The sequence below is a fragment of the Lipotes vexillifer genome, unplaced genomic scaffold (genome assembly GCF_000442215.2).
Source record: "Lipotes vexillifer unplaced genomic scaffold, Lipotes_vexillifer_v1.1 scaffold433, whole genome shotgun sequence".
NCBI classification, from domain to species: Eukaryota; Metazoa; Chordata; class Mammalia; order Artiodactyla; family Lipotidae; genus Lipotes; species Lipotes vexillifer.
This window is the reverse complement of record NW_006774285.1, coordinates 1507566-1520696: the sequence shown is the minus strand read 5'-3', so window position 1 is coordinate 1520696 and position 13131 is coordinate 1507566. Positions and strand designations below refer to the sequence as shown.

General features: G+C 35.3%; 1 protein-coding gene across 3 annotated transcripts in view; it reads right to left on the bottom strand.

Moving 5' to 3' along the window:
- VMP1 (vacuole membrane protein 1) overlaps positions 1 to 13131 on the bottom strand; it is a 132677-nt gene that overhangs the window by 51235 nt on the left and 68311 nt on the right. For all 3 annotated transcript variants that reach the window (XM_007449074.1, XM_007449076.1, XM_007449075.1), the window contains one exon: positions 8062 to 8193. In XM_007449074.1, the coding sequence (XP_007449136.1) occupies positions 8062 to 8193 (132 nt within the window). The remainder of the gene's footprint in view (positions 1 to 8061; positions 8194 to 13131) is intronic.

Genomic DNA, 13131 nt, shown 5'->3' with positions numbered 1-13131 from the left:
CCTGCTGATAAACTTATTCTACCAAAGGCCTTTACCTTCAGGAATAAAAAACACATTTCCCACCCCATTTCATTTTACTTAATTTGCTATTTTAGCTACAGTTGATCCAACTTTTTTATTGCTCTTGTCAAACTGGGGGTTTTACAACATACATGCATCTATGAGGAAATTCCAGCACCAAAGTCACAAACTTTTGGATCTTTATGAAACTGATTACTATAAAAACTTTAAAAACACAACCACAATCAATAAGCTATAACTAAAAAGATGTCAGGAAACTTATAGATTACCAAATAAAAACCTAGTATCTTTTTATATACCATGAATAACTATTTACAAAAATATAATATCCAACTTATAACAATAAAACCTAAGAGAGGGGCTTCCCTGGTGGCGCAGTGGTTGAGAGTCCGCCTGCTGATATAGGGGACGTGGGTTCGTGTCCTGGTCCGGGAGGATCCCACATGCCACGGAGTGGCTGGGCCCGTGAGCCACGGCTGCTGAGCCTGCGCGTCCGGAGCCTGTGCTCCGCAACGGGAGAGGCCACAACAGTGAGAGGCCCGCGTACCACAAAAAAAAAAAAACAAAACCTAGGAGAAAACTAACATGTTAAAATCACTGGGAAAATAGTGTTAGAACAATACACAAATAGGTAATGACCTGAAAAAGAGAAACTTAGATTCCTACATTATATGATTGGTAAAAATATTTTAACAGATAAAGGATTTAAAGGTAAAAGAATAAAACCATAAAAATACTAAAAGGAAATGCAGCAGAATACTACATAATCATAAGGGTTCAGGAAGATAATTTTAGGCATGACTCCAAAAGGAAACATCTAAGATACTGGAATAAAGACAAAAACGTGAACTTCTTTATCCAAAAAGCAAAACATAGTAAAACACACAGTGAACAATATGGAAAAATTACTGGCAGCATATGACAGAAGGAATCCCCTTAAAAATGTCAATCAATAAGAAAATGAAAAATACACTAAATATAAAAAAATGGGTAAATGAACCAATTAGACGAAAGGGTTTTTTTCTGTGGTTTCAACATTTTATAAACATACTTTGTAGTCACAAAGAAAATTACTAAAAAAAACCAAAGATGTGGAAAATATCTGATGACTGAAAAATGTTCACAGTATGTTTTTATATTCAAAACAAGTCATAAAACAATAAATAGAATATGATTCACTCAAAAATATTTACAGAGAAAAGAATGAAGGATGAAGGGATTTTTTTTTTTTAAAGTATACAAATACCAATTTTCTACAATGAGCTGTATGTAATCACTTTGTAATAAGAACACAATTTTGAAAATCAGTATCAAATGTCTATGATATATATGTGAAAAAGGAATCTAAGACTAATATATATGGGATGATTTTAGCTTTTATTAAAAAAAAGTGTTCCACACACAGAAAACGGGCTAGAATATGGTGGTTATTATCCTACTTTGGGGAGTAGGTGTGTGTGCGCTTTCACTTTTTACTTTAATACTTCTAGAATGTTTCAATTTATAAGCACTAACATAATTTGAAAATATGCAAACCTGGAAAAAGTAACAGAAGCAAAGAGCCTAAGACAAATTTGTTACTAAAAACAAAAAATGTTTGCAATATCACTGATCTAGACATAAAATGACAAACCTGTTGTAAATTTATTTGCATAGTGAAAATGAAAAACAAACACAAGGATGCATCACAAGAGTGTATCAGGACAGCTGAGGAGGGACTTCCCTGGTGGTCCAATGGTTAAGAATCCGCCTTCCAATGCAGGGGACACAGGTTTGATCCCTGGTCGGGGAATTAAGATCCCACATGCCGTGGGGCAACTGAGCCCGTCTGCCACAACTATGGAGCCCACATGCCACAACTAGAGAGAAGCCCGCTCACTGCAATGAAAGATCCTGTGTGCTGCAACTAAGACCCAACTCAGCCAAATTAAAAACAAAAAACAAACAAACAAACAAAAAAACCCGAAAAAAAAGCAGGTGAGTTATCTTACTTGGATATAGTAATATTCTACAGTGTTAAGCAAGAACAGACAAAAACAAAAACCTTATATTTGACAAACTTATTTTGCAAAACTCTTCTTTGACTGATGAATTAAAACATTAGTACTCTCTCAGCTAATTTAAAATGTGGAAAACTGGCAACAGTCCCCTCCCAACCTGCAAAATAAATAAACAAAAGTTAAAAACCTCATAACCCCTTGTCTACACCTGGGAAAAAGTACGTAGGGATAAATAAACCTACATATACTGAAATCTATAATAAGCCACAAAACTGATGGATACTGGTGAAAAAAAGCATGAAAGGCAATAAAGAAAGAAAAGAAAAATCAATTCAAATGTAACAGAAAGAAAAAAAATTTTTAAATCAGTTCTTCATTTTTTGTTGCATTAACATGGATGAAAATGTTGCTATGCTGGCTTACAGTAAGCAAAGCACTAAACTCAAAGTCAGAAAACTGGGTTGGGTGTTGGGTCTGAGATTCACCAGCTGTGTGTTCCTGAATGTTCTTCCTATTCAAATCAGGCAAAATATGTTCTACTTCATTGTTTGTACTGAGGCACTTCATTCAAGTGCCTTACACACAGATTTTTATTGACCTTAGAAAATTAATAGGGAAGATGACAAAATTGTCAGGAATAAGTTACTCTTTTATTACATTGTTTTCTAGTTTATATAATTGACAGTACATACAATTGTAATTTGGGGTAAAATTTTTAAATAAAATGTTCATAAAGAGCATATAATTTCTGACTAAAGAACATGAAACAGAAGTGTACGTTTTGCTTACTTGATTTTTTAATATAAGCAAATATGAAATTAGAGAATAAGAAATATAAAGTTTATCCTAAAACAGTGATGGTAATTACTGGCTTTATAGGATGAAAACAGTCAAACCTCATGACCATCAGAAGTATTGTGGGGACCTCCCTGGTGGCACAATGGTTAAGAATCTGCCTGCCAATGCAGGGGACACAAGTTCAATCCCTGGTCCGGGAAGATCCTATATGCCGTGGAGCAACTAAGTCTGTGTGCCCCAACTACTGAGCCCACGTCCCACAACTACTGAAGCCCACGTGCTCTAGGGTCCACGTGCCACAGCTACTGAGGCCGCGTGCTGCAACTACTGCAGCCTGTGCGCCTAGAGCCCGTGCTCCGCAACAAGAGAAGCCACCACAATGAGAAGTCCACGCACTGCAACGAAGAGTAGCCCCTGCTCGCTGCAACTAGAGAAAGCCCGCACGCAGCAACGAAGACCCAACGCAGCCAAAAAATAAATAAATAAATAATCATGGCCATAAGGGATGAAGGAAAAAGATTATTACCCTAATGGTAGATAAAGATTTAGAGTCTTCAAGATGTAAAAGCCTTCGAGAGCTCAAATTACACGTATAAGATGAAGAGTGATTTACTTCTTCATCGAATTCTAGGAGACCTGAATTTTTGGAAGTTGAACTTTTAGATGGTAACAAATTTACAGAATGTATTATTTATAATCCAAGAATAAAAAAATTGTGAAGAATGAAATGAGTCATCCAGCTAATGTTCTACTCAATGCAGGGAGTAGCTATGCATGGATCCATGAAAGGTATCACACAGAGGGAGACAAGGAACTCATTCTTTTTTGAAATAGTAATTCCATTTGTACACAATTAAAATTTACAGGAATTTTTTTTTTTTAATATTGAGCCAATGTGAGCCTCAGAAAACTTTCACTGGCTAATTCTAAGACAAAGTTTACCTCTATAGTTTCTCAGCATGAGTATAACTCATGAGTATAACAACTTCTGAATATTTGACAAGCTCATCAATTCCCCCTTTCAAGGAAACATGTCTAAATTCTTTTCAACAGTTTCTCACATTATATGATTTCAAGATCAATTACCATCCCATTCCCCCTCCTAGAGAAATTCTAGTTTGTATAGTAAGTGTTCTATTTCAAGATGACCAAATAAGACCGTTGCCCCTGTGATAGGTTAAAAGATGGCTACAAATTCTTTACTTACTCCTCTCATTGAGAGGTGGGTCTAATTCCCCCTCTCTGAATCTGGGCTGGCTTTAGTGACCTACTTCACCAACACAGTGTGGCAAAGTGACTGGGATTTCTGAGGTTAGGTTACAAGAAGCCTTGCATCTTCCAGCAAGGTTCTTTCAGAACACTTGTTAGAACTCAGGTGCCATGATATGAGGAAACCCAAGAAGCCTCATGAAGAGTAACCTGAGGTCCCAAACCAACAGTCCAACTGAACTCCAAACCAACAGACAGAATCAACTTGTCAGTTATATAAGCAAACCATCTTGGAAGTAGATACTCTGATTTACAGTCAAGCCATTTTGCCTAAATTGCACAGCTGTGAGCAATATAAACTATGCTTGTTTCAAAGCACTAAATACTTGCGGGGGGGGGCGGTTATTACTCAGCAATAGATAACTGGAACACCCTTTATCTTAATAATAACCCCAAATAGAAACACTGAACTCTGTCTTTGATGCAACTAGTATTAATAAATGAAGACGGGCAGATGGGAAGAAAAGATTATACCAGAGAGGCTGCAGTGGAAGATATAGAAGAGAAGCAAAGTGATTTGCACTACAGAACTCCACAAAGGATCATCAGCAGAACTGCAGAAGAAACTGGGGTAGGGCTGAAAACAAGGAGACTATATACAAGGTACTTAGCACAGCCAGACAGCTTCCTCCTCTAGTCCCAAAAAAGACATCAAGTATACTCTCTAGAAAGTATACCAAAGGTTCTGGACTCAGGATCTTTGTGCAGGCATCCACGGTCTTACCACAAAGTAGGTTAAGTGAAAGTCTACTCAGTAAATGAAGATCTCTAACCCATCTTCTACAGCTTAGCTTTAGAATGTCAGCAGCAAGATTTATATTCCCAAGGCAAGGAACTGGAATATCCATCACTAAAGAAACTGAACTGCCCCAAAGGAAAGATCCACAAAAATTGATATACAGAGTTTCCAATAAACCAGGTGGCCTGCCACTCCTATACCTTGCCTCCACACACATAGCTTCCATTTGGCTTTTATGTGTCTTATTTTTACATATAAATAGAAGAACAAGGATCACCAGACTTTGAGGAAAGCTTCCAACAGGAAACAGAACAGACAAAGGGGGAAAAAAAAAGAAATGCCTGGAGTATTGAAAACTTGAAGAAACTAAGTACCTTCAAAAAGATAGGATAAGCCATTTTGGGGGAAGTATAATACAAATTGCTTTTTGAAAATAAATATATGACAGTGGAAAAACATTTTAATCTTAGATTATAGAAGGCAAAGTTGAGGAAATTGCATACAAAGTAAAATGAGATAAATATTAGGAGGAAAATTATAAAAAAAATTAAAATGATGGGTGTTGGAGCCCCAATATCAAAATAATGGTAATTCCAGAAAGCAAGAGTAGAGACCAAAGCGGGTAAACTGACACAGAAAAAATACAAGAATGGGGCTTCCCTGGTGGAGCAGTGGTTGAGAATCCGCCTGCCAATGCACGGGACACGGGTTCGATCCCTGGTCCGGGAAGATCCCACATGTCACAGAGCAACTAAGCCCGTGCACCACAACTACTGAGCCTGTGCTCTAGAGCCCGTGAGCCATAACTACTGAGCCTGTGTGCTGCAACTACTGAAGCCCGTGCACCTAGAGCCCACGTTCTGCAACAAGAGAAGCCACCGCAATGAGAAACCCGCGCACCGCAACGAATAGTAGTCCCTGTTCACCTCAACTAGAGAAAGCCCGTGTGCAGCAACGAAGACCCAAGGCAGCCAAAAATAAATAAATTTATTAAAAAAAAAAAATGTTTCCCAAAACTAGTGGACTCTAGGTTCACAAGTTTCCTGAGTGCCTAGCAGAATAAATATTAAAAAAGACCCATACCTCAGATAATGAATCTACAAGCTTCTACAGAAAAAACCAAAACAACCAAAAAGATTACCTATAAAGAGGGCTCAGCGTGGCATTAGGTATATCACTATCAACACCAGAAGCCTGAAGATGATTGAGAAATGCCTTCCAAATTTTAAATTAAAAAATGATTTCAACTTAGAATCCTATATTCATCTAACTGATTAAGTGTGAATGAAGAATACAGCATTTTAAGAATTTTCCTTCTACTTATCCTTTCTCAGAAAGGTACCACAGAATATGTTCAACTAAAATTAGGGAGTAAATCAAGACAGAGCAAGATAAGGGATCCAAATCAAGAGAGAAGCAATGGCGCAGAGGGCCAAGAAAACACCACATACAGACTAGAGCAGGAGCATGGGGGAATCCAGAGTGATGACTCCAAGAAAAAAAACAGAAATGATATTAAGTGCGTTACCAAGTGGAAAGGGATCTTGAGAAGTGTTTCACAGAGGTGGTAGAAAGAAGAGATTGAGGAAACTGTACAAATAAAAAAATATTAATTCCAAAACAAAAAAACTTTAAGGAAAATAATCACAATACATTAGCTGGCTTAATAGAGAACAGTCGTTATACCTGTTTGGTATCCAACCACAGCATGAAAATTTAAAGCTACACTCCATCTTAGACTGATTCTACTTCAACTTGCTGATTTTATATAGATGATAAAAGGTTTTGATATGTTAAATGACATGCATTCATTAGTGCCACAAATGACAGAGGTATCAGTTATCACAAATCGGGATACTCAACCACCTATGTCTATAGATGGACATTGTTTCAGTAAATAGAATTTACCAGTGATGCTGCCATTCTGAGTTCTGGTTCCAGCTCTACTTCTAAGCATGTAAAACTTGGGAGGTAACAATTTCTAGTTTTGCAGTTTTCTATAAAATTAGAAAAATGGTACCTTTCCATACTACCTCAGAGTTAACACTAGGGTCAAATCAGATAGTGGAGTCTAAAAAGCATTAAAAATAATTAAAAAGTATTATTAGTAATTATTAGTAATAATTATTGGCATTAATATAAACATTATGATGTGAGGAAGAAAGGCACAATATTTGGTTAAAACAAAGCAGATACAAGGACAATTTGCCTCTTTCCATGCAGAGAGATGGCCATAGCTCTTTGACTGCTTTGTTTTATGTTTGGCTATTCTACATTCATATTTGAAAGTTTGTTTTCAATTAAAAACTATAACTATCCATAGTTGATTTCCATTTAATAATGCTTTTTTAAAAAAAGGACATCTGTCATTTAAAAAAATAGTTTTTTCCCTCTCTAGGATAGTGGGTTTGGGGTTTCAGATTCCACTGAGAAGAAAACTATGAACTCATTGAACAAAAATATCTATGCGTACTTACGTGGGCACATGCACTTACAGACGCACAATAATAACACAATTTAGATCAAATCTGGGGAGTGCAATGTATTTTATATGAAAACTTTCAAGAATCTCTTTTATATCCTTTTTACTTATGTCTATGTTGATTTCTACTATCCTCCCTAAGATGGAGACTCAATCAGTTAATAATGTTCGTAGGAATTTTCCTACAAAGAAACAACACCTATTTTGTAACACTACGATACATGTTGATATATAGTTTGTGCTCAGGTGTAAAAGGCCTCAGCCTCCCCCGGCCCAACCCCGAAACAAAGGATAAGTTTATCTTAATTGCCCCTTCTTAAATGGGAGTTAAGTTTCCTCTAAACATGGTAAAGTATTTTGGTGTTATTTTCAAAAAATTAATTAGGAAGTTCTATTATTTTGGATTCACAGTCTGGTCCACCTATTTATCCCCCTTACTTATTCACTGGTCTGCTTGGTAATACTTATAAACACATAATGGACAAATAATGTTTCAGCTCCTTAACCTCCCTGGCCACATGAATTTACCCTGGTTTAGTCTGAGTTGTCTTGTTGACTCTTTCTGTATTTCTCTATTCTAAGATCATGAGTATAATCATTTTCATATTTCAGCTTTTCTAAATATTTTATACTAAACTATGTGTTTACATTGGCAGTTTTCTTCTTCAGAGTAACTATTAAAAATTTTACCTTAATCATAACCTCTTTAAGGGATAATTAAAGTATTCTATTTTTTCCCCCACTGATCTTACTTGTGCAGTCTCTGCATGTTCCAGCATCTCTTCAAATTCCTGATAGTCTTCATCATCTGGTTCAGCACCTGAGAGGCGAGCTGCCCTGGCCATAAAATATGGAGGCAGCTCTCCGATCGCTGTACCAATACCCTACGTAAAAAAACCAAAATACTTACATGAGATTTTCTCAACACAGTGATACTAAGCGGATCAAATCTTTATTTTTCAATATCACCAAAAGCATGTTAAGATGCATGTATTAGGGAGGAAAAGATATATTACACAATCAGGAGGACATGAGTTTAAATCATACCCTAATACTGACCTACACAATGCCAAGCCAGATAACATACATAAAACTCTTAGACAATCCCTGGTATGCTGCAGACACTAAATTAATGTTAGTTCTCTAGCATCTCTACTTATATCCTCTGTTCTTACTTTTTACATTTCTTTTCATTTTATTAAGTTTAGAAATAGCAGGGGTGGGTGGGATGAATTGGGAGATTGGGATTGACATATATACACTATTGATACTATGTATAAAATAGATAACTAATGAGAACCTACTGTATTGCACAGGGAACTCTACTCAGTGCTCTGTGTTGACCGAAATGCGAAAAGAAATCCAAAAAAGAGGAGATATATGTATACGTACAGCTGATTCACTTTGCTGAAACAACACAATACTGTTGTGTTGGGATTAAAAACCTACATTAATTTGAGAGCTAATAAAACTGTCAGAGAATAAGAAAAAAAATAAACAAACACTAGTTTTTTTTTTTTTAAACTGCACAGTAACATTTATTGTTTCAGCCTGGAAAAACATCCCTTTTTTAAACTTCACACAGCAAAGCACGTTAAAAACTTCACTTGCCAAATAAATGATAATTTAAACAAGAACTTGCTAAAGAAACAGCAGAAACTAACACAATATTGTAAAGCAACTATACTCCAATAAATATTAAAAAAAAAGAAATAGCACATGGTTTTCTAGACTTTTGAAATGTTATTTCTTTTTTTAATTGAAGTATAGTTGATTTATAATATAATATTAGTTTCAGGTATAAAACAGTTATTCAAAATTTTTATAGACTATACTGTATTTAAAGTTATTATAAACTGTTGGCCTATTTTCCTTGTAGCTTATTTATTTTATACACAGTAGTTTGTACCTCTTAATCCCCTACGGCTATCTTGTTCCCTCCTCCCCACTTCCCTCTCCCCAATGGCAACCACTAGTTTGTTCTCTGTATCTGAAATTCTGTTTCTGTTTTGTTAGAACCACTCATTCGTTTTAGTTTTTTAGATTTTATATGTAAATATATATATATATATATATATATATATATATACATACACTGTTATTTTTGTCAGTTCCCCCCCTTTTCAAATATCCAAATGATTTGCTAATGAGCATTCACTAGTATAGCTGTTAGATATATAGGAAACCTTCTGATATTGAGGATGTTGTTTTAATCCCAATACAACTTTTTTGTTCAGAGTTAAAGCTTTTAACACACTGTGGTCAGGAAGCCCCTTGAAATCTCAACATTAGGATGGATAAATTTTCACCACAGGAAAAATGTTGATTTCCTCAGGACACTGAGTGACTCATGTTTCAGTCACTTTGTGGATTCTTGTTTTTGAAGAGAATTTTTTTTTAATCAACTTAGAACATAAGGATAAAAACAAAGGGAAAAGAATCAGGAACTTGGTTTGGACATATACGGCTTAAATACAGGATAGATAATAATGCAAGAGGCCTGTAGACTCCGGGAGAATTCTTAACTTTGAGCTATGCTTCTCTGCCTTGAGTCATAGTGAATGAAAAAGCTTTGGTAGTTTTCAGAAGCAACTTTAGGCTTTACTGTTTGCTATGTCCTATGGCTCGGCCTGCAAATGCCTTGACAAGAATCCCCAAGGGACATTACGAAATTCAAACATTTTACAATCACAGTGTTATACTCCAGTGTGTGAAATCAATCATCTCCAAGTGTAACTGCATTATCCACATGTGAACCAAGAGTTATGAAAAGAACATACTTAAGTGCCCAAAGAATAAGACCATATTTAGTTAAAGAACAGAGAGAAGAGGGAGAGGAGAGAGATATATATACAAAGAAAGATATAGGAAGAAAACACAAATCATATTTTGCTAAACAAGAGAAGTTAATTTAGTCACCTTTGGAGGATGTTAGAGAACCAACTAATTATTTTTAAAACTGGTAAATAAAGAGAAACAATCAATTATTTATCCTGTCTTACCTATATGGAAGATATCTCAGGGTAACAAAATTGGTGATAAGGAGAAGTTTCTCTTTATAAAAGTATTCCAGTCAATAACTAAAGAAAAAAATGATGCAACTGGAATGACCCCATTTTATAAACCCTAGTAAAATAATGGACTTATATAATAATGGTGTTAATATCATAAACAGAAAGACAACCAGACATTATTGCACTTCGTGATAGAATACTAAGACTATAAAGTGTATTCTTGTAAAAAAAAATTTTTTTCAAGCCTCTCAACCCAGCTATCAATTCACAGAAAACAGAGAAACATATTTAAATTACACCAATTGGAATACAATCAGTAAAATTCAGACCGTGGAAAACCATACTTGACAAACAATCTAGTTTCATCAATGAACATTTGAAAACAAAAACAAAGAAATAAACAATCAGAAAAATCTGAACACTAACTGGGTAACTGATTTGAAGAGACTATTCCTAAATTCTCTTCGGCGTGACAATGTTTTTTAAGTCCTAAGGTTGATATATTTACAGATAAAATATGATATGTTACCTGGAATATGCTTCAAGATAATTGTGAGCAGCGTGAGGAGGGGTCTAGATGAAAGTATTAGCCAGGAGTTAATATTAGCGGAAGTTGGGTGATAATATATTGAATTAATTATATAATTCCCTCTACTTAAAAAAAAATTTTTCATGACAGAAAGTAGGAAGAAAAGTTAATTACACATTTTATTCAAAACATAAACTTCTCTTAAAACATGTTAAGTCAAATGTTCAATAGTTCTGAAAGCAATCATATGATTCAAACTCATGACAAGTTTCCCTAAAGTTAAAAAGGAAGTAATAATGGATTGAAATGAAATCAAGAGCTACATACTGTATTATACTTAGTTGACCATATTCATTGTTATATTTTAATTCTGTCCATGTTTTCCCATATTAGCAAGAAGTAAGAATGGTGATCATGAGCCAGTGTTCTATTTTTTATGCATATAAATAAAAAGGAAATATAGTCATCCAGACAGGTCCCCTTAAGACACATTATATTCCAGACACAGAAGTGTGTTTAGTCAGTTATCTCAAATTAGATACCGAAGTCCCATAATTTCATGATTCTTACAAAACAATTTTATAATTCTTGCAAAATCAACATCAAAAAACAAAACTAAATTGTGGAACACTAAAAGCTGTCAGCCCAAGTTTAATTAAGGGGAAGAAATGACTGGCTTCCTTATTGCAAAAGAAAGACAAATGGTATTTAGTCAAGCAATAATTCAGAAAGCTCTTCTAAAAACTGTCCACTGCATATCAATTTATTACCCTGAAGTCCTTGCTTCTTGAATTGGAGAAGAGTTTAATATGCACAAAATATGCAAAACCAATAGAGAAACACAATATCTTACTGGAGTGTCAATTTGATTAAAAGATTTTGGGGAGGACAAAAATCCTAAATTTTTGTGCTTTCAAAAGTTTTGTCAACTGGATTCACAGGTAAATCACCAGCATCTTGCTTTTCTATGTTAGGAATTATAAGTTTAATGGTAAAAATCTGGGGAGTAGAAAATTTTACATATGCTGACTACTCAGAAATTACAGTAGTTTGGTATTATCAGTGTGTTAATAATCTTTAAAAACAAAACCATTTTCTATTAAATATTCCAACTGCAAACATGAAACAGAGGTTAAAAGCCAAAGTTTGGAGGGTAACTTGGAACCACTGAGAAATTCAAGGCTTTTATAGCAATGTTTAAAAAACAATTATACCAATTCTAGTAAAATTAGCAGATTGTTTTACAAACGAAAAAAGAGAGAAAATGTGCTTCCAGTTTCCCTTAAGGTCAGTTTTAAAATGACTTCAGAAAGGAATGAAGTTCTGATACATGCTACAACATGGATGAAACTTGAAAACATTATGCTAGGTGAAATAAGCCAGACACAAACGGACAGATACTGTATGATTCCATTTATACTGGATATCAGGAATAGGCAAATTCATAGAGGCAGAAAGTCGAGAGGTTACTCTCTCCCCAGGGGCTGGGAAGAGGAGGGAATGAGGAGTTATTGTTTAATGGGTACAGAGTTTCTGTTTGGGGATGACAGAAAAGTTCTGGAAGTAGATATTGGTGATGGTTACACAACACTGTGAATGTACTTAATGCCAGTAAATTGTGCACTTAAAAATGGCTAAATGGTAAACTATGTTATGTACATTTTACCACAATAGGAAAAAAAACTCCCAAAAAACAAAACCATGAACTTAACAAATAATTGAGTTTAGGGACTTCCCTCATAGTCCAGTGGTAAAGAATCCACCTTATAATGCAGGAGACATGGGTTCGATCCCTGGTCAGGGAACTAAGATCCCACATGTTGAGGGGAAACTAAGCCTGTGCGCCACAACTAATGAGCTTGCGAGCCTCAACTACACAGCCCATGTGCTCTGGAACCAACAAGCCACAACTGCAGATCCCACATGCCCTGGAGCCTGCGTGCCACAACTAGAGAAGAGAAAACCCAATGCTACAACTAGCAAGAAGCCCGCATACCACAACGAAGAGCCTGCATGCCTCAACAAAAGATCCCGCGTGCCGCAACTAAGAACCGACACAGCCAAAAATAAATAAATAATAAAATAAGTCTTAAAAAAAAAAGAAAATAAATGAGCTTAAAAGGTGATGTTCTAAAAACCCACCAGACCTAACAAATGAAGAGGAAATAGGCAGTCTACCTGAAAAACAATTCAGAATAATGATAGTAAAAATGATGCAAAATCTTGGAAACAGAATGGAGAAAATACAAGAAACGTTTAACAAGGACCTAGAAGAACTA